Here is a 23,430-nt window from a genome sequence, read left to right on the forward strand (position 1 = left end):
TCTAGAAAGGTCACTGGGTAAAACTTTCCAAAAGCAAAACCTCAAAGTGCAGCCATATGTCACATTTGAGTACTGTATGACTGTGGTTTCACACAAATGGAGGGCAAAGGTGTGTATTTCGTGAGAATATGTTTAGGCTGTCTGTGAGGCAGTAACGTTTGTAACATCTGGCATTTAGTATAACACAACTAAAGTACTGTATTCAAGGAGCTATCTTCTGTTTCATATTTAAAGCAATTTAAGTCAATGAGCCTTGATATCTTCCAAAAGCGTGAGCTCCTTGTCATTGCAAAAAAAAAAAAAAAAAAAAATTCACATGACCTATTTTATAAACATGAAGCTTGCATTATTCATTATGGACAGACACTCAACATGAAATAGCATTTGTGACCTATTTTACTTCCATAATCAAACACTATTTTGAGTGAAACCGGAACGAATGGGACTTAATTTTATCATTGGCTCATTGGAAATACGTGTCTCTTCCTACATTTCTGCAGAACTCCAAAAACATACCTATGTACAAATCACTGCAGTTTGAAATGAACACTAGAGGCAGTAAAACTCTGACAACTCGTATTCCTTTTTCACATACATTATGATTTACCGTGCCAGAGTTTTGATTAAGCAAAGCCTAATTTTTGCACAATTCCTTGAAAAAATTTTATTAAATCAAAACCACTTGAAAATTTTCATATTTTCTAAAACTGAATCACTCCAGTATGAATCCTGTGAAACTATGGTTCGACAAAACGCCTCACACCCATGTATAACTAGCACAGTTGCATCATAAAATATGTTTTTATATCGCTTCTGCATTTGTTAACGCTGTCGGGTAGGTTTAAGGTTGGGTTTGGTGTAGGGGTATGTTATTTTTCAACATGATAGAGCATAAACATTTAGCGACACTTCCTGAACATTTAAATTCTGAACCATCGCAAAACCTGAAGAAACGTAACAAAACTATATGTGTCGGTACCTACATAATAAAAATGTGGTCACAGTCCTGCATTGAACACGTTTTAGCGCCAGTAACGGGACATTACAATTTGAAATTGCCGCAAAATGCAGTAATGTATGTAATATTGTAATACACATATTTCACATATACACAATGAGCCTGGACTGATCAGAAATTGGATTGTGAGAAGTCACATGGAGAAAGGTAGTTAGATGGGTGGGGCTGAAAAATAAGAGGACTTGATGACATCAAACGAAAGCAAAGTTGTTTCAGAAGTGCAGCACGTTTACAGAAATTAAACATTTTAATTTGGTATAACGTCCACAGATGAATCACAAGAAATAACACTATCTATTATGTTGATTTTAAACTCTACCAAGTAGCATACGCTGTCGGTTAAACCACTGACACATACCGTTCTCAAGAAATCCGGCTGTAAATTTCCAAAGGTGCAGAGCAGAATAAAATCTAAATGGGTCTCTTAATTGCCCCTGATTTGAGGTTTTGTGTGCGCATAGTAATTAAACCAGAGTCATTAACAGTTGGTATCTAGATGACGCATGATCTCCTAAATCCAGGGGAAGATATAGAAAGAAAAATACATGCCTTTATGTAGACAGAAAGTGAGTGAAAGGCACAGGAAACCTCTGGCATTTGTGTCTTTAAACCCATCCGTCAGCCTGAATAACCTAGAAACTGAAGGGTTTAAATGTGAACAATCCGCGTCTTAACTCCTGAGGTCATCTCTACTCAAATGCCTTTGGGAGACCTATTACCTCCTGTGATTTTTCAATGTCCACCCATGTTTAAACTTGTGAACCCTTCACAATGAAACATTGGCCTGTGAGTTGAACTGCAGTGTAAGATTTACTACTTCCTAGTCCCAGAACATATAAAAGAGAACATATATGCTTGTCTATAGTGTTGACTGCTGGACCTTGCAGCACTAGCCTGTAATTGGCTTTGTGCGACATGGTGTCAGTCAACCACACACTTGATTAAAGAAGTCTGGTTTATATAAGCAGTTTAGATGGATGTAGGCTGTGTTTGTCAAACCGTTAAATGATTGTCCGAGCCAAAAGACAAACAAAACTACAGTTGTGTAGTCACATCCAAACTTTGTGGCACAACCCTTTTGTTCTCTAGTCTGTGGTTTTACTTATTCTCTAATCAAGTTTTGCAGGCAGCTGATCAGATTTGTCAGAAATAACCATGTCTGTGCCTGTGACTTTTATTTGATTGACTATGAGCTCTGAGAGATAATTCAGAATGTCTGTTTCTATAGACAGAGGATCATTTTAGAGTGTCCAAATAGATTTCATGTCATTTTAGATCATTTTAATGTCCAAAATAATATTTTAGGAGTCTTAATGCAATGAAGAGAGGCCAACTTTTTTTTTTCTTTTAAGGTGAAAATACATAATGTTCTTTGGTGGGGTTTATGGTATTCTGGTCAGTAGATCAGGCTCGTTAGTTACTTAAATGTAGGTCTGTGGGACTTTACAGCCGTCTTATCCATCAAATCTGCAAATTAATAACATGTACGTCTCCTTAATTAGCCATGCAATTTAAGGTATCATTCATATCTGTACCATGTGGTCCGGGACGAGTTGCTTGTCAAAATTTGAGAAAAAAACATGGCGGTGTGTGTTCACTTGAGGGAATTTGCAGTCAATTCCTGAGATGTGAGCAACACGCTTGTGTGGGAGAAAGTGGAATTTATAGTGGAACAGTCGTAGAGAAAGTATTGAGAGCGTCTCAAAGTTGAGAAAAGCTCAGCTGTATGCAACTGTTATGGCCGGAACACACCAAGCTGACTTCAGAGAACTGGCGGCGACGAAAGCCAACGGTGTTGTCGCCTCACATCGGCAGCATCGGACCAAAAAAAGCTGCGCTCAAACACACCGCACAGACTACAGCCGACGGCAAACTAACACGTGTCCTGCGCACACTCTTAAAAATAAAGGTGCTTCATGATGCCATAGAAGAACCTTTTTGTCTAAATGGTTCCAATAAAGAACCTTTAACATCTGAATAACCTTTCTGTTTCTTTAAAGGGTTCTTTAAAGAAACTTTGACTGAATGGTTCTTTGTGGAACCAAAAATGGTTCTTCTATGGCAGGGGTGCCCAATCCTGCTCCTGGCGATCAACTGTCCTGCAAAGTTCAGCTCCAACTCTAATCAAACACACCTGCCTTTAATTATCAAGCGATCCTGAAGACCTTAATTAGTTGCTTCAGGTGTGTTTGATTAGAGTTGGAGTTGAACTTTGCCGGGCAGTCGATGGCCGGGAGCAGGATTGGGCAACCCTGTTCTATGGCATCGCTTGAAGAACCTTAAGAAGCACCTTTATTTTAAAGAGTGCATGCGTGAGAGGAATTAACTGTCTATATCAGCAGCTATCAATTGTATATATTCGTCATTCAAAAGGAGAAACCGAAACAAAGATATACAGTACGAGATAAATGCAGAAATATATGAAACGTACACAAATCAGCGCTTGCTTACCATTTTTAATATCACTAATGTTGATGACTTTAGTCATTTTCAGCGGCTCATATTTTTATGAAAACAGTCGCGTATTAGAATGATTGGGAAAGATCACGTAACATTTAAACAGCCTTCTGTCTGTTTCGCCTTCATTTATGTGCTCGTTTTCATCACTTTCGCTGTAATTCTCCTGCACTGACTCGTTTGCTAAACTGAACATCCAATCAAAGTTCTCACTCACGCCGATGGCCCCGACACTGGTTCAGCATGAATCGGGCATACTGCCACCGACGAGTGGAATAGACCAAATAAACTTGCCCGACTGTCGCTCACCGACCGTTGGCTTGGTGTGTCCCGGCCTTTAGGTACATGACGTATGTCACGTTATTACTACTCTGTTTCATTAGTTTTTTCAAATGTAAATCACTAAGTATACCATACTTTAGTTTTGGTGTGAATGATTATTACATACAGTATATGAGACCGAACTGTAAAGGTGTGTTTCCTCTTGTAGTTTGGTTCTTGGTTCAAAAGTAAATTGATAAATTTCGTCCTTGTTCACTTAGCATTCACACTGTCATTTTAACACCAAACCTAAAGATATTAAACAATAGACAAAAGGATACAGTCCAAACCTGATCAGACACCTTTTATGAACTTACCAAATCGCTGTGTGTTGGGTTAAACATGTTTGTTGTATGTGTGTATGGTGTTATTTTTATCAGTTGATACCTCACAAAGGGCTTAGAAAATGTGTAAAGGAGTCAAACCAGCTCCAGGAATTACTCCGTTGCACACATGGAGATCTGCTGTAAGCAGACAGCTGTTACTATGCCTGTACCAAACTGTAACGGGCAACAGCATCTATGACGAGAAGAACCATGTCGTTTTTAGGCTTGCATCTTGTGACATTGCATACTGTTTTTGATAGGTGTAGATGTCTTTGGTCCGGGTTGTGATTATATTTCAGTCGATCATGGCCAGGTGGGTCCACTTGTTTGGCTAGGATGACAGCATTCACGCATATTCAAATTAACTCCACTAACGGAATAATCACACCAGAGTTTGTTTTAATCAAATCAAACCTGCCAAATGTAAACAAGTCTAAGAACAACCAGTGATAGCTTGCCATCGTATTTCATATCTTTATTCAACCCCTATAACTGTGTGCGGTCTCCAAAACATAAGGTTACGAGGGTTTCCAGAATCAAACAGAAGCTGTTCTTCATTTTGGCTTGTTTAATTGCTCTGGCCAACACAGCAATCCAACTCCAATGTCAATGCTCAACTCAGCTCAGCACAGGAAGTGACCACAGTAATTGCGAGCATTAGACGATGGCAGGCGCAATTTTGGTGATGTCAACCAAATGACCCCCTTCTTTTTTCTGTTCTTCACACTTGTGATTGTTTTTCCAAGCAAGGAAAAATAAATAAGAGTTACTGGTAAGTTAAACCCTCAACTGAACTATTGTGGCCAAGCCCATGTTAAACCAGATGCTGGTGACGCCATGCAATGTTCCATTCTAGAGGCATTTACAGCTGTACTGGAGGGGTGCAATCAACACACAACCCCCCTTGTCAGTGTACTACTAGATTCTCGGGTTATAGACACAGGGGCATGTTTAAACAATCAAGGAAATTTCCAAGCCCCAAGAGAGAAAGAGAGAAAGCTTTTCTATTTTAGTTGCGGACAGCTGAAATAATGTCTGTCTACAATAACCCCACCACCCTTTTCCCCTCAGTTTGTTCTGTGCCCAGCCTTCAAATTTGGTTTCTGGTCCCTAAGTGATAACACATTTGCCAGTCACCTGGCTACAGCCACAAAGATTTAGAATGTGTTATGGAATATCTGCATCTCTGTGTTTACATACAAGTATTTAGTTGTCAAGTTACAGCTATCTGTGGTTACATTAACATTCTTCCGATCTGACATTGACCTTTGTAGTCTCAGTGTAATGAGGTGTAAGTCTGAGCTCTAGATATTTGTGTGTATATATGTTCTGACAGATGATTCTGGTGATTTTGGTTGGGATTGTGTTAACACGCTCATGTTAAGCGGGCAGAACAGGGCACTCCCTACACCAATTCGGAAGTGCTGGTCGGCTGGAGAAACACAGTGACATACTTACGATATGAATGAATGGGCACAGTGGTAGAGTCTGGCTGATGAGGGATCAGACCGCCTAATGAGATCAGTTATGTGACTGTTTTCATGTGTCCTAGAACTGCCTTAAGTGAGATCACCTCTGTTATTTGCTGCTGTTACTCAGTGTACTTGTTAAAATTGGCTTGGTTTGAAATTGATTTAGTTGATGTTATAGCTGTTTTTTTTTTCCCAGTTGTCATTCACTTTTACAAAAGCCCATTTATAATGCAACAGATGTAAAGAGAATTCCCCTGCAGTAATCTGGTGAGGGGGTTAAGCATTTCCCTTAAGGACACACAAATGCAAGATAGTGATCTCAGTAATTCTCAATTCCAACATTGTCTTACTTGGGTTGGTGTGGGGGGGGTTACTAATTATTGAGCACTAATTCTCTTGAGCACTAATTTTGAATTTGTAGACCAGTAAATAATGGTAATAATTTATAAATTATTAACTTTTAAATTAGATGAAAACAAAACAGGCAATTTAAAGGCCTGTTCTTCAACAATAAATGCTAAAATTGCAGTCCTGAGACCGCTTTGAATGTGAAATTTTCCTTTTTCCTTGAAGCACGCAATCAAAATAAGATACGTTTATTTAACTTTTATTTAGGTATATATAATAGTAGTTTTCCATAATCATTTGCATGACTGTACTCATTTTAGAATAAAGCCTTAACAGGCACAAGGATTTTATATATATATATATATATATATATATATATATATATATATATATATATATAAAACTTCTACTATCTTAGGCCTATTATAAAGTAGTAGTTTTATACACAAAGCTCTATTTTGCCACCTATTACCACCTACAAAAGCAACCTTTTGTGACATTTTATATTGTTTATAGTATCAGCAATTCATTAAAGGGGTCATATGATGCGATTTCAAGTTTTCCTTTCTCTTTGGAGTGTTACAAGCTGTTTGTGCATAGATAAGATCCCTGAAGTTGCAAAGACTAAAGTCTCAAAACCAAAGAGATATTCTTTATAAAAGTCGACCACGCCAACCTAAAACGGCTCATTCAAACATGCCCCCACATGTCTACATCACAGTGTGGGAAGATTTGCACAGCCCAAATTTATACGCAAAGAAAGGGAGTGTGATTTTTATTCTTGCTGTAGTATTGTTGCTGCAGCTGGCGCCATGTTGTGGAGACGCTATGTTTCATTGTGAAAGCGGAAATACTTTGTTTGGACTTCTAAAAGGGGACACGACTAGAAATCAGTGGTTAAGTTGTGTTTATAACACTGTTCCAGATCAGTTCAACACAAATAGAGTGTGTGCAGCACATTTTAAGGAGGACTATTTCCTGAACCTGGGAGTAGCCTGACAGCTGTGCACAAAGGCTGTTTCTATAAAGTGGGGCAATTCCAACTTTGCAAGGACAGTCTGGCACTTCTAACTCATAGCCTGTAAGTATGTTTTCTTATTTAAAGAATTTGTCACTGACTAATCAAACACGAGTTTTGAGATGTGTAGGATAGTGCTTGTTGTTTGTCGTTTCTCCGATCACAAATGCAGACCTGGGCTGTGTCCGAAATCCCCCCTATACCATCAAATATTTCACTATTTGATAATATTAACTATATTTGAGGGGACAGCCATTTTAAGTGGTGTTCAAAACCATAGTGTTAGATGTTCTCGAGTGCACTCATTCAATCACACAATGCACAGCAAAAAACGAATGTACAACCGATGTACACTCAACGGCTAGAGATGATCCAGAATGCACTGTGAGAGTCGTGCACCGAGTGAATTCCCGCATCTCGCCAGAAGATGGCGCCTGCAGCTGAATCATCCATTCATTCATTTTAGAAGTGCTCGTCCACCGCATAATACAACAAAGGTACAAAATTAATTGTAAATTGACTATTAAGGTTTATACATAATTTCCGTGACAGAGTTCAAGATAAATCCTTCAATCTTACTACTGGAGCTGCCCGTTTCAAATGATTATTAAAGAGGAAGCAAACTGCAAAAGCAGCAGTCCTTCCGGTGCACTGAGTGTCCGAATTCACTCACTCGTTTCCATTCACTCCTTCAAGTGAACTGAATGAGTGGACTAATGTAGGGAATAGTGAATGAGGGTATAGGGGGCGATTTCGGATACAGCCATGGTAATGTTTACGCAGCGCGATGCAACGCGACACGTAAAAAGACTGAGAGAATGAGAATGTGACGCAACGCCTCGTTGAGTTCGGGGAAACTGCTTTGTTTATCCGCCATATTTGCAGGATAGCGCTGCCTTCCCGCTATTGAGTTTAGGGCAGTATTAAAAATAGTTTTTGTCGTGATTGTGAAAAATGTCACCATTGTATGTCATTCATGCTGCATCGAGAATTGCAATAGTAACTCAGATCATCGTTCTGAGAGAAAACTGGATAAAACAGTATGTTTTTTCACCTTTTTTCTGTGTAAAAACACCAAAGGAAATAGGTCGCGGAGAAGATGCCAAATAGCAAATCTGTTAGTCGCTGATTAAACCCACTGCCTCGCACTCAATAAAAGAATCACATTTCTGTGTGTTTTTTGAAAGATTTGATTTTGTTGGTTTAATAATTAACGTTACCTTCTTTGCTAGTATGCCTCTCACAAGGCTTGTGAATTAGCAGATCTTGAACAGGGGACTTTCTAAAATGCTTAAAGTGGCTTAATGTACCAAGACAGTGATAAAGAAAAAATTGTAAAGCATATACTATGTGCAGATACACAGCTCAAAATATGAACGCGATGCGTTTATTTACGTTAAGCATTTTCCTCTCATAACAACGTGCTTAATGCCCATAGACAGTTATAATAAAAGACCACATTCTGTACACTCCTTACTAATAAGTCATAATATGTGCAGAAAAACAGATGAGCCCAAAATATGAACATTAAATGCCATAAAACTGTTCACAAACTCCTAGGGATTAGATTTTGCTTGTCATTTGTTGACATGAATATACAAATAAAGTAAAGTAAAAAGTAAAGTAAAGTCGTGACGTATTGTCAAGTATGGTGACCCATACTCGAAATTGGTGCTCTGCGTTTAACCCATCCAAGTGCACACACACAGCAGTGAGTAGTGAACAAATGCACACACACACACACACACCGTGAACACACACCCGGAGCAGTGGGCAGCCATGGGGGTTCGGTGCCTTGCTCAAGGGCACCTCAGTCGTGGTATTGAGGGTGGAGAGAGCGCTGTACATTCACTCCCCCCACCTACAATCCCTGCCGGCCGGGGACTCGAACCCGCAACCTTTCGATTACGAGTCCGACTCTCTAACCATTAGGCCACGACTTCCCCCAATGCAGACTTTAGGCCACGACTTCCCCAAAATGCAGCGAGTATCATGCTAATCGGACAGCGTATCATGCTAATATGACGGCGCCTTCCCGAAATGCAACGTGGAGTGGTAAGAATGTAACGTAACTCCTCATTCTCTAAAAGTCATTATAATCAGGAACTATTTCCCCACTGAATGCAATAAATGCCTTGTTTATAATGGGTTTTATTGTTTTTGTATCGTTTCGCCGGGACACGGAATCACAACATGTTCAGGGGCATAACATTTCCATCTCACGCTTGAGGACGTATTCGGCCAATCACAATGCACTGGATAGCTGGCCAATCAGAGCACGCCTCGCTTCTCAGAACAATGAGCTTTCTAAAAATCGATGCGTTTCAGAAAGGCGGAGCATAGAGGAGCAACAATAATGTACAGTATGTGGAAAATAATGTGTTTTTTAAACCTTAAACCACATAAACACAATGCATTACACCAAATACACAAAATAATGTTCTTTTTAGCAGCGTCATATGACCCCTTTAAATAACGATGGAGAAAAAACATCATAAATGTGTAGAAGCACTGGGTAGTCAAGAACTTTCTGCATTTTAAAGAGCCACTTTAATTGCCTGAATTTTAATTGTGGAGTGATGCTGCACAGTCTCCAATAAATAAGTAGCCTGCGATAAATTACACCTTGCATAAAGTCGTTTTATAGGATGGTATTAGCAAGTACAATTCATTCTTAGTTCATTCCCCAGTATGATTTACCCACCTGATGTATGTTGACCATCCAGAGCCAACCAAAAATGCGTGAAAGGTCATGTTATTGTAGGCTGAGAGCTTTCTTAAACACACTCCGTCTCCAGGGCCCCAAGCATTACTTGGAAGATAAGCTGAGAGGGCCACAGAGAAAACTAAATGTGTTCTCTGGTTTCCCAGTCATATAGTTGAGAAAATAGTTTCTTCAAGGGGGAGTCTTTCACTTTTTCTTTGACTCTGACTCTCCTACTGAAACTTGAGTGTTCCGTGTGGTAGACGTTCTGAGTGTATTACGGTGGCCTTCCAGTGCAGTGTGAGAGTTTACATAGACGGCCCTGACTGTGTGCAAGGAACACTTTTAAAGCACCACTCTGAGAAAAGAAACAGCTTGCCTGTCTGAAGCAGCATTCCTCTGGACCTCAGCAGTTCACACCGATCTGTCAAACACTGTCTTCTCAGGTCGGCCCAGACTATGTGGTACATTCAAAATAACCATCTTTTAAAAGTCCCAACTGCTTTTTCCACAATTTCTTGCTTCAGCTCTAAAAACAGTGTTCCTACATCAAGGGGCAGAAAATGAAATTCTTCAGAGTGTTGGACAATGACCTCTCTGTCTACACTGAATGTCTGCTTGCACTACTTTAAGCTCTATGTGTAGACTCCATTAAAAAACATTATTGCCCTACAGGGTGCACACTCCCATAATATGATTCCCATGGTTTTGTAATTCTTTCTGTTTTACATGTTGTCTACATGAATTAAAGAAAATACATCTTGATCCAGTGATTTTTTTTTTCACAACTGCTTAAAGTGATTACATGCTGTGCGGTGGCTTGGTTTCTGTCTTTGAGAAGATACTTTAGAACCACTAATCATGTCTTCCTCTCAGTTCCTGTGAAGCTGACTTTCACTATATGGCAGAGATTAAAGAGACATCAAGAGAAATTAATCATTGTTTACTATTTCAAAAGTAGCTTTTGAGAAAGAAATAAGAGAAACAGCACATCTTATCTCATAAATTGGAATATTTGGGGATGTTCATTTTATTAAGCATAATTATTATTGTTGCTTAAACCCGTGACACTACAAGTGTGGACACATTACAACAATTTCAAAAATGGACAAAAAAAGGTGCATTGTCTATTGCCAGAAGTTTAGTAATTTATGAAGCACAGTTCACACAGAGGTCACTTTCAAACCAAGCAGCTTTCTACTGCTTACAGTGGCATGACTAATGAATGACAAATATGCATGGGGAAATCTTCCACCCTCGAGAAAAATTGCCATCACACAGATTTCCATTCAAATTACTAAATTTTGACTGTGAAAATTGGCCAAATAACGGCAAATGTGAACATACTTTTAAGTTTTATATCTGAAACTCCCCATTAATGCTGCTTTTCGAAGCGATCAAACTTTCTGTTTTTACCTGACTAAGTAACCATCCAGAAGCACTGAGAAATGCCCTATGTACCAGAACTAAGCATCCACCTAGAACACCCTATTAGCAACTAGAAGACCCTATCAATCAAAAACCAACCAGAACACCTTTTTCAATGGCATATCGATGCAACAGCTACTCTGCAACATCAGAAGAAATGGCACAACACATAAAACAAATCTTCTTGGCAAATCCTGCATTTGAGCTGAGTGGAATGTCTCTGTCACCTGCTTATCTTCACATCATTGCAGACGGTGCCGTTTGACCATCACAGCAGGAGTTGTGCGTCATCACATACTAGTGTGTATATGTGTAGCCATAGCAAATGATACTCTCTTAGTTTGGAAGCCTGGAACCAGCCCTCAATCTCTCTAGCACAGCACCAATACAGACAGTGGCTAAGGTACGCTTTGTCGGCTACTGCATTCATTGTTTTTTACTGTTGTCTTAAGGGCTCAAGCAAAGGTTAGATCGATTGTGGGTCAAAGCAATTGGTGTTTATTTTTTGGCCTTAGGGGAAGACTATGGAGGGAGGGAGAATGGAACATCCACCCCCGATTGCCCACACTCATCTATTATGCAAATATTTCAAGACATGCTGGGAAATAGCCTCCGAATTCTGCAAAATAACAAAATAAATCAGCTTCTTTTCTAGTGTGGCTTTTTAGATCTGTATAGCCACAATGGAATTGAGTCAGATGGATATTGTGTTGTGATTGATTATACACTGAAATGGATTAGCATGAAACTTAATTATAAGTGCAAGGATAAAATATTGAAAGATGCATGCCAGCTGCAGAAACACCAGTCCCAAAGGAGTAATAAATTCTAGATTGGCAAAGAATGGTGTATATGTGAACGAAAAAACAAAAACAAAAAAAACATTAGCGTGCTCTGGAAATAATGACATTTGGATGTTGATTCTGACCAAGAAACATCTTGTTTAAACATGCAACCATTGATTTGTCTGTGATTTACAGATCCCAGAGCAAAATGAAAAAAATTGCTCTGTCGAAGCCTTAAAAAAATTATGAAAATCTTAGTTATGTTTCATTCAAGTATCAATATTGTCTAAGATAATTATCCTAAAACCCCATAAGAGAAATAAAACAGATACAAATTAGACACTTTTTGGGATACAGTATTTAAAAAAATAAATAAATAAAAAATAATGTGACTATCATAGCCAAGGTTAGTTGGTCTTGCAAGAATTTGATAAGAAATGTTTGAGTTCATATTGAGATCTTTTGATAGAAGACTTGGAATTTGGCAAAACTGAGCACAACTTTTCTGAAACTCCTAGGGGAGATGCATTTGAGTTTACTCGGGTCTTGAGCAAGTCACTATTCAATCACTATTTAATCTCGCTGTAAGAGAAACAACTGAGATAAAGAGATTTTTTCCTTCCCAAGGGATTTTACAGTGATTAAAGACCCTTCAGATTTTCTTTAACATGACCCATGTTAAAGGGTGACGTAACCGCTGAACAAGAACTAGAGGAAGCAGATATCCCATTTCAGAGTAGCGGTCCAGACACTTCATTGTATGGATTTCCCCAGCTGTTATTTTAAACCCAACCTGTTAACAGAAAGGAGCTTTCTCAGACAACAAGGCTCAATGAAACTTGGGCGTTTATAGGATGCCGTGTGCACATGGCGTGACCTGCATGACCCTCTAGAGGCCTTCCGTTGGATATAACATTACCGTCCAACGTCCAAACATCCAGATGTGCAGATTAAACATTTACAGCATGATATAGAACAGCATATAGCTTACGTGAGGGGAACCAGGCCTTTCTGTCTGGAACGTAGACAGGAATCAGATGGATCACAATGAAAATCAATAACATCTCCAAGGTTTTCAGGCTTTTCTTAAGAAGTCGTCAACCATTGTAATGTGTTCATCAAAATTATGATTCATATTCTGGCCCTGTTCTTATACCTTTACTCATACTCTATATAAGCTTCCATGGAAGCTGTGGAGTTTTTCTAAATTTTGAGTCATAGTGCAAACATATGTCTATTGAATACTGATTAGAGCTTAGAGTCCCAGAATTCAAGCCAAAGGCAACTAGGGAAAAAAACTCCCTAAAATTGTTTAAAAAAAACCTTGGGACAGAATGTTGCACATTAATTGAAGTGCTGATGTTCCAACTTCAATAAATGGGCTGGTTTAAACCTCTAACCCTGAAATTTTCACAAGGGCTCCAACATACAGTATTTTCAGTAAGCTATTTCCTTTAAGCGTGAAAATTTTGGGTTTTTAAGTTAGTGTAAACAGGAAGTTGTCTGGCGTATTTCCAAGTGAAACAAAACATCGAATGAGAAGAAATAGAGGGCAGGCTTGATTTTTGTGCACTGCCTCACCATCTCTAGCTAACATAGAAAGTTGGACAGAAGGGTAAGGAAGTTCTGTCCAAAAATCTAATTGTAATTAGGCTTTTTTCAGTTGTTTGTTAACATGATATTTCCACACTTGGCTCAGCACATACAGAGTACTAGCACTTTATTCTGAAATGGTTCAGTTGAGCCATTTCATGAGGTGAGAAATCCTGTTGCCCCTGCCATAACTCCCCATTTTGTTAAATGTGTAATAATGCGTTCCATTCCAAATGAATGAGGCAAAGACGCTGACCTTCCCATTCAACCCAATTTCCACCAGAGATATTTAGAAACATTCCCACATTGTTCCTACTGTAGAAAAAACATTTCAAGGTGCAGTGTTTATTTTTTGAGTGGTGAAATAGTTTCTTCTAACCCAGTTTAGTGGACAAAGATCACCTGAATCACCTGAACCGTAAATACCTTGTGACTATCACTCTGATGCCTCTGGAAAGGACTTTTAAATGTACATCAAAGCATTTTTCTGAAGGCCACAGCATCACATGCAAAAGCAATTGAGGATTTATTCTACATGCTTGCCATTTGTTCGCAATCAAAAATACAGTTGTTAAACCTACACTGTGTTACAGTGTTACAGATGACGAACACGCATCCTGTTATTTTTCTTTTTTTTCCCCCTCAAGTTTGCTTAAGATTTCTCTGGGGCTGTTTTCCGAACCCTAGAGATGACGGATGATTGAAGTTACCCAGCCCTTCACAACCCAGTCTGGAATGTATTTTCCCACACTGCTCTACTAGAGGGTCTGTACCTGCTCACTGGCACGTCCAGCGGAAATGTAGCGGGCGCTTGCAAAACTAAGACCCTCTTCTGCTCACTAACCATCAGCACCACTGTTACCGCCATCGTATGTAACACTACCACTCATTATAGAACATGTCCTGCCAAAACCATTTCAAATCATGGTGATTTTAACTTTACTGTGCATTTATTCTCACAAGAGGAAGGGATGAACTTTGGGAATCAGTTTTGACATAGGTTTGAGGTTTGGTTTGGCGTAACACGATACCCTCTACTTCTACTACTGTAGGCCAAAAGGAACATAGACATTTTGGTAAAAAGGATCTTTAGGGAATGACAGGGTTTTGTGCAACTTTAACTTAAAGAATCCTATATATCTTAAGGTTTTTGAGTAATATAGTCTAGGAATAGTAATGTTTCTACACTTCCACCCTCCACAGTTAGAAAAAGGTCATGCTATTTTACTTTGCTAGACATTGTTTTTTGTCTCTAATATACACTTTTTATTTCTCAATTTTCTTGTCACCAGAAAAAATACTCGTAGTTACTGTTGCAACCCAGGAGACCGATGGCTTCCACCGCTTCATGCAGTCAGCAAACTACTTCAAATTCAATGTGAAGGTAAGGTTTATTTCTCAATTAACCAATCACACAATCCAACACAATTTACCCTATTATGCAAGACCACTGCTTCTCACCTAGTGGATGCTTCATTTCTTCAAGCTGATGGTAGTATGTTGATTGAGGTGCTGTTTGAACTGATATATATACTGAACACAGGTGCTGGGGATGGGAGAGGAGTGGAAAGGAGGTGATGTGGGTCGGTCCATTGGTGGAGGTCAGAAGGTTCGACTACTAAAGGAAGCCATGGAGTCTCTGGCTGACCAAGAAGACTTGGTTATCTTATTTGTTGACAGGTAATGTGCTTGGCAAGGGCCTTTTGGGAAAAAAAAGTTGGATTATATTGGTTGGCTCATATTAACTGGCCATAAAGCTGGTTTCTTTTAATAGTTTGATGGGTTTATAGAGGTTTTTAGAAACTTTTCAGATAGTTGGGCAGTCAGAGTCCAACCATATGTATCAGTTTTAACCAGTTTTAACCTTTTCTACCTGATCTAACTCTCAATAAACTTACAAGACGAAGCACTTTTTTTTCAGGATGCTCAGCCAAGATGTCAGGTCCCACTTTATATTACGTGGCCTTTACTATGTGATACAATGCACATATTGTGTAAATACATGTTGTTTTATATTGCACTTACATTTTGAAAAATACCTGCATGGAATAACATCTGTAATTAATTCCTGTAATTACATTTATAGTTACACTGTAGACCTATCCCTTACACCTTAACCCACCCTTAAACCTGTCCCTAACCTTACCCATGTCTCACCATATCAGCAAAAGCATTCTGCAATTCATTATGAACACAATAAGTACACTGTACATATGTAAGTACATAGTAGTTAAAGCCACCTAATATAAAATGGGACCCACTTATTCCATGTGTGAAAAGCCCCTTAAATGGCATCAGATAGACAGATAAAAAACAATCCAATATTAATTTCTCTATGTGGGGACTAGCTGTGAATAGACTAATTTACTACAAAATACTTTTTGGTAATTACCTGTAATTGAAAGTAACTATATATAGTTAAAATGACTGGCTAAATGCATAACTTTGAGCAATGTAAATCAACTGTAACAAATGTGCTATAAGTTTAAATGGAGAACCATTTTTAACAGCCTCAGTGGGAGAAATCTTACAGTGTCAGTGCCAGCTCAATGGGAAACAGCAAGACTATGTGTGAAGGCAAACCAGTTGGGCATTTGTTCAAACATTTTGTAGACCTACCTTTATAAAATGGTGGCTTTTCACTCAATTTATGCTAACCAGCCATAATAAATGGCCTGTTATTTAACTTCATCATTCAAGGAAATTATGGCATGCCAATTTATAATGAAAGTGTTTGTGTGAGGTTTTTTTTTTTTTTTGCTGTGCAGGTCTGGGTGTGTTCTACAGAAATTAGTGATTGTTATGATCACAAAGTAGATAAAGATTAGTGTTTGAAGCTAACTTCACGTGTACCTGTCACATACAGTACTGTTTTATCAAGGGGTCATTTATATAAAACACCTCAAATCAAATCAAAAACACATTGCAGAACTCTCTGAACTATGAAGCGGCAATTTATACACACCCATATCTGGAATTACACATATGTCTAGTTCTCCTAAACAGCTTAATAACAACATTCAGGGATGTACGTCAGAAATAGTTATCCATATGTATAACCTAAACATTTAGGTAAGGAGCTAGCAAATCTGAGTTCAGGGTTCCTCTGAAATATCGTTTACAGTAATATTTTTTATGAACTTTAGAGGTGTAGTTCAGACCATTTTGCCACATTGAAGCTGTGCCACATATTCCAGAGATGGATTTTAATTCATGCTAGAAAAAGGGAAATGACGAAAGGAAACCATGGTGCCTTCCTCACAGTTTACTTCCTCTGATGACATAAATAGTTACTATAGGCATATTAATAGTGTCTGAAATAGAAGACACTATTAATGCCCTACCTGCGCTTCCAGGAGTTCAGTTAAAAATATACATTGCTGATTAAATAAACTGGACGTGGATTAGCAAAAATTGTTTGTATAATGTCTTAAATTGCTGATCAGGTGTAGTAGATAACACAATTTACTTCTACTTTTCCCTCCTCAGTTATGATCTCATCTTTGCTGGTGGACCTGAGGAGATTCTCAGAAAGTTCCAGCAGACCAACCATAAGCTGGTGTTTGCTGCTGAGGGAATCATCTGGCCAGATCCTCAACTGGCAGAGAAGTATCCTTCTGTCCGCAGCGGGAAACGCTTTCTTAACTCAGGAGGTGTGTAAAAGTAGGAAATAGCAACTGTAAAAAATGTTCTGTTTTGATGTGAAAGTTACTTCAAAGTTACACATCAAGGCTTTTCAGGCCATTTTGTTATTGAGATATCAGTTCAGATAAACTGGATTTCCACAGCTCTCATATTGTATCAAAACATTTAAATGCACAATCTTTCACTGATTATGCATTAAAACCCCAAAAAGGTCACATAAAGTCATGTGAATGCCTAAATTGATATCCTTCCAAAGGTCATAGACACCATCCATGAAATCTAGAAACATTTCTGTTCACTTGAATAAAGTGTTTAAGGCATAAGCTTGTGATAAATGGGTCTACATGTGCAATAGGCTACAACACAATACTGATAAGTATGTTAAATTTGCATTTACATGATGTTTTGAAATTGTCAAAACTTTTCTAAAAAATAGACATTTGCATAAAACAGGCCATACACATTTCGTTTTTCACGTAAACACCTTATCTGGTAGCTTATTCAGTGTGTGCACATCTGGTTACATTTTTACTTTAAAACTATTCCTGGTTATTAGATTTTTATCATGTTTTTCAAATGTAAATCCATTCTGAGTTTTAGAAATGTCCTGCAAAGACCAAAAGGAATCATTCATGTATATGAACAAAATTTTTTATGCACTATTACCTTATCAACAGTTAAAGACAATTTAGAGCAGGTTAATTAAAATGTTAGCATGTATATAACAGGCTACCTGAATCCGGTTTAAGCACAGTTATATAATCAGAGGTGGAAAGTAACGAATTACATTTACTCGCGTTACTGTAATTGAGTAGCTTTTTTCTTCAACTTTTTAAAGTCATTTTTAAAGTTTGGAATTTTACTTTTACTTAAGTATATTTTGTTTGAAGTAGGCTATTGTACTTCGCTACATTTAAACCACATTAATTACTGAGTAAAAAAAAATAAATGAAAAAAATCGCTCCCTGGAAATGTGCAGGAGAACAAACTGGTGCTAAAATCACAAGAAAGATGCAGACGGACAAGACAGTCGTTAGTGGTGCAGACCCAGCTGAAAACCAAACCCCGTCGTATTCTGCTGAAGTTGAACTCGAAGGAAATGAAGTGAACCTCTGGCCATGTTCTATTATGCAATGTAAACTGTGTGTGCCTATGCCAATCTAGCAGCTTATAAAATTTGACATACCCCTTCGCAAGCATGTAGAGATAAGGTAAATACTTACATCGTTGCATTGATGGTTAAAATTAAGCTTTGACAGTTTAGCAAAAAGTTTTGCACAAATTAGCCAAAAAGACAGTGGTGCAGGGTTTGCGATATCGTCTGCGACAATATCGTATTTTTTTTTTAACGATGTGCGATTTGAAATTATCAGTATTTAGCCAAAAACCAAACAAGAAACTCCTACCGTGTGTGAAGTCTATTAGATTAGACTACTGCGCGCATGCATTTAGAGTGTGTTCTTTCACTGCGGGATTCAGTCTGTTAAAATGCATTTAAAATGATCACAAAATTTAAGATATAGGTGTAGAAAATGTATATTTATATAATTATAATATAGTAAATCAATATCACATGAAGAGTGCCGTTTTTCTCTAAAAATCAGCATGATTACAAATAGATTTTTTTTTAGTTCAATAAACAAGAAATTAATTAAGAGACTTGCCTTTTAGATATCATTTTGCCTGTTTTTGCTCTATTTCGACAACAAAAATAATGCCACAGCACTGTTTTGCGTCTCTGAGCAACATGACGGTGTTTCGTTCCTGAATGAATCAACTGTTTAAACGACTCGGTTCAGTCGCAATGACTCACTTATTAACAGTGACTTGGTGACACTTACTGCCGGTTTTAATTTTGCATTTAAAGTATCTTTTTACTTTTTTTTTTTTTTTTATATAATTTCAAACATTTTATGTCTTATATATCAAAACGTTATTTCTGCATTTGTTAAATGCATTCAAGTCCTGCATTAAATACGTGTAAATACGTATAAATTTAAATGTGTAAATACGTCTAAATGCCACTTCAGATGAAGCTTCTGTGTTTCCTCTGCATTGCAAAAATGATTTAATTTGCCTGGTAACAGCACAAATGTCTTGTTATTCTAAATAACTGTTTCCTTTAATTAAAAACAACTAATTTGAGATTTATAGGCCTATCCCAGTGGTGTCAACTCAGTTCCTGGAGAGATGCAGCCCTGCAGAGTTTAGTTCTAACCGTGCTCCAACACATATACCATGTAGTTTTCAAATAAGCCTAAATTATTAGATTAGTATAGATATAACCCTAATGTATTAGACCTAAATGAATAGTATAGCTGGATCAGATGTGTTTAATTAAGGTTATCTCTAAACTGTCTGGGGCTGTGGCCCTCCCTCCAGGAGCTGAGTTTGACACCCTTGGCTTATCCCATTTTTGCGTCCCTCCCACTGTTAAAAAGTAATTTTTACTCTGAGTAAATTTTAAATGAGCTATTTTACTTTTACTTGAGTAGATTTTTAGACTGGTACTTTTACTTGTACTTAAGTAAAATTTAATTGAGGTAATGGTACTTTTACTTGAGTAAAATATTTGCGTACTCTTTCCACCTCTGTATGTCATAATGTGCACAATTACTTTGAATATTTGTTTAGTCTTTAAACGTGCTATTTGTTCTTCACTGGGATAGGTCATGGCCAGCTGCCATATTAGCTGTATCATCATAGCACAGTTTGCTCCAGACGCTTCTGTGTTGGTTTGTTTTGTCTGGTAGGATTTAGAACAATGCAAGCAGGATGATTTTAGAGACCAAAAGACAAACAGTGGAATTTCATTATCACTACAATATGATAGAGAATGATATTTTTCTGTGTAAACTGGCAAGCGGTGGTCACTCACCCTGTGGAATTTCCTGAGGGCCACCAGGCATAGTGCACTATTCATTCAGGGGTCTTCATGAATGCCGCTTTCATTTGAGTGTGTATGTGTGCATCCATCCATCTTTCCCAGTCTCTCTGTTGAAGAACAGTAATGTCAGCCCCTCTTTTACTCAAAAACCCTGTGGTCATCGCTTGTTTAAACTCTGAAGTCCTGGTCCAGTCTATTTTAATCTGGCCAATTACTGCTTTGACTGCAGTGGTCACTTTGTCTTGTGTAGTGTCCTGTCAGGGCGTCGAGTCTGTGTCATTAACAGGACAAGTTTGTTTGTTTTGGACTTCCTGTTTGATTGCCTGTACATCCAAAATTGAGGGTTGGTTTTATCCCTTCGGCTGCTCCGTAGATTGTGGTGGCTACTGTTTTGTTTCAGTTGGACCAGAATTGTCATGTGGACCAGTGTGTTTGTGGAAATAAGAACGACTGCACGGCACGGCCCATCTCTTTCCGATCATCCCTTGCTTTGCCCAAATTCAAGTTTGTTGAAGGTAGCGTTGTTTTGATCGGTGGGAAAAAACACTCTGGATTCTATATTAAAACCACATGTCATAATGCCTTACATCTGGCTTTAGCTATTGCTTTCGAACCTGGGCATTATGTCAAGGGATTTACTTTATTGCACTGTATTAAAACAAGATTCATGTCACCACATCAGAGGTGACCGCCTTCAGACTAAGGCAATCCGCTAATTTAGTGAATGAACTAACATTTAAATCATACTTGCCTGAAAAGATGCCTTGTTTATCTTCTTCTGACTTTTGGCAGACTGATAATTCTAGATTTCCAGTAAAATCATTTGAGATGTGATAGCGTTTCTGAACAGATTGGCACTGTCCAGAATTCCTACAACAGCCTTTGGAAACAGTGTTGAAGATGTTTTTTAGATCAGCCTATGAATGTAGGCTATAGAAAAAAGGTTATTAGGAGTTAAAAACGTAATATTCTAGGGCGGGCGGTAACCTAACATAGCTCCTAATTCCTGCCAAATTATGGTATCTAGGGCTCCAAGCCCTACAATTTTCATCTGTGGTCAGAGCTTCAGGAAAATGATGAGAAATCCGTACCCAGGTTGCTACAGAAACACAAAGAGCCAGCACATAACTGAGGTCCTATACTGATTATAGTCCTCTATCTTGACAAGATGTAGAAAGTTTATGCCATCTGAGGTTAGACGTGGCCACACAATACTTGTTGCTTTTCGGTCAGATACCGCTGCCAGACTTCTCCCACTCTTTTGAGGGTTTGAGGAACCTCGCCAGAATCAGAAGTGAGATTTAACCTTCTTAGAGGAGACATAATTGAAATTGGAACTATTGTATCCAGGCATACCATAATGTCAACGCTTCACACATTACATTCTATTACATCCTATACTTTCTTTTACAACACACAGCCTGTAAAAAAAACTTAAAAAAAATAATAATAACACATTGCAATGTCTTTCACAGGTCTTATTGGGTATGCTCCATACATTCAGAAGATTGTGAACCAGTGGGACCTTCATGATAATGATGATGATCAGCTATTCTACACAAAGATCTATGTGGATCCACTTCAGAGGGTCAGTGAAAAAAACCCAAAATGAGAATTCTGTCATCGTTTACTCATTCTTCACAGTTTCTTTCTTCTGTTGAGCACAAAATAAGATATTCTGAAGAGTGAAGAAGAAGGAAACTTGTACAGGTTTGGATCAACTGAAGATGAGTAAATGATGACAGAATTTTCATTTTTGGGTGAACTATCCCCTTAAGGCACTCTGTGAGAACATAAAATGTGCTTGTAACTTGACCACATCCTAACACCTACAGATGTATCATACCACTCAAACAAAGCAAACAAAATGGTTAAACTATAAACAGTTTACACAAAGACAAAGGTCACACAGTCACTTTTACACAAACTCCACTGTGTTTTGTTCTTTATTTTAGGAAAGACTTAATATGACCTTGGACCACAAGTGTGAGATTTTCCAGAATTTGAATGGAGCCGTGGGTGAGTCAATCCAAGATGGTGTATAAAACTTGCAAAAAAAAAAAAAAAGAAAGAGTTTTTCATATATTGCATCATGCTAATGAATAAAGGTGCATCAATGTTTCATTTAGATTTTGCATCGTAACAATTTTGGTTTTGGCATCACTAATACTACTGCTCATATAGGGATTTGAATAAATCCATAAATGTGACTCCTATCCTTTTGTGCTACAGACTTGAGTAACACCTCTAATCATGTGGCCTAGTTGAGAAGAGGTCTAGTTTCTGGGCCCAGGCTTACAATTTTTGCCTGCTGAGCAATTAAACACTCAAAAGTATTAAACAGAAGTACTGAATCTAAGAATGCACAAATCTATTTTTGGATTTAGATGAAGTTCTCCTAAAGTTTGGTACGGAGCGAGTGCGAGTGAGAAACACAGTCTACAACAGTCTGCCAGCCATTATCCATGGCAATGTGAACACCAAGGTAAATGTCTTCTTTCTCTTCGTGTCAGTAAAAAATGGGGACAGTGTAAAAAATGTTGACCTGATAGATATTGAGGTCCTGGGCGTCCTCTGAACATGGGTTTCCCTCATGTTGCACAAAACTGATAGTATTTTCCATTAGAACACAATGAGTTACTGTCAAAATTATGTACCAGACTGTAATTGTACAGTTTGTGGTTGAATACTAGACAGTCCTTCAGCCAAAAATCTTGCAGTCATTATTCAGCTGTCTTTGTTAAGCTGTAGAGTTTGAGATTTTAGCAGGATGGCTGGGTGATAATGTAATCTCAGACCCAGAGCTTTTCCTTCTGCACCTCAGTGACAGACTAAACAAACACAGCACTGTGTGGAGTCATCTTCTCCTAATATGCAACCATCTGTGCGGTTTCTAATGAATAATCATCCACCCAGAGCTCACCCTTATGCTCTATGATTCATTCAAGCTGCCTTGTGTCCATCTCGAAGGATCTCTCTGATCTTCAGTGTCTTTAACATGCCCTGGGGATTACAGATGTTCTCGTAAATACTCAAACAAGGTCCAGTAAAAGTAACAAGGCTTGAAGATACACAGTAGTAGCTTATGACCAAAATGCGAAGCCAGCGTATTGGTTTGTGGCTTCTCTTCATTTTGAATCCGTGAGCAACTCCTGTTTTCTGTCAGTAATGTTTAACCTATTGGCAACACAGCACTTGAGGTCATGACCTGCATGCGTCACTATGTGGTTATCAGATTTAGCAGTCAGATATAAATGTTAAATCATCTAAAACTATCTAACATGTCTGAACATGGGAGGAATTAGAAAGACAGCATCTGGATACCATCTGTAATGTGTTTGAGGTTGGATTGAATTGAAGATCCCCTCCTTTCAATTGCATTATAACTTCCTGTAATCGAAAGCAGCATGACAAAAGAGTGCACAGCT

The 23,430-nt window shown here is 38.2% G+C and overlaps 1 protein-coding gene across 2 annotated transcripts in view; it reads left to right on the forward strand.

Annotated features, from left to right (window-relative positions):
- LOC306865153 (procollagen-lysine,2-oxoglutarate 5-dioxygenase 2-like) overlaps positions 1-23,430 on the forward strand; it is a 47,309-nt gene that overhangs the window by 1,927 nt on the left and 21,952 nt on the right. For both annotated transcript variants that reach the window (XM_079409565.1, XM_079409566.1), the window contains exons 2-7: positions 14,763-14,854; positions 15,014-15,150; positions 16,960-17,123; positions 21,478-21,590; positions 21,958-22,021; positions 22,390-22,487. In XM_079409565.1, the coding sequence (XP_079265691.1) occupies positions 14,763-14,854; positions 15,014-15,150; positions 16,960-17,123; positions 21,478-21,590; positions 21,958-22,021; positions 22,390-22,487 (668 nt within the window). The remainder of the gene's footprint in view (positions 1-14,762; positions 14,855-15,013; positions 15,151-16,959; positions 17,124-21,477; positions 21,591-21,957; positions 22,022-22,389; positions 22,488-23,430) is intronic.

Source organism: Barbus barbus (genome assembly GCF_936440315.1).
Source record: "Barbus barbus genome assembly, chromosome: 46".
NCBI lineage: Eukaryota > Metazoa > Chordata > Actinopteri > Cypriniformes > Cyprinidae > Barbus > Barbus barbus.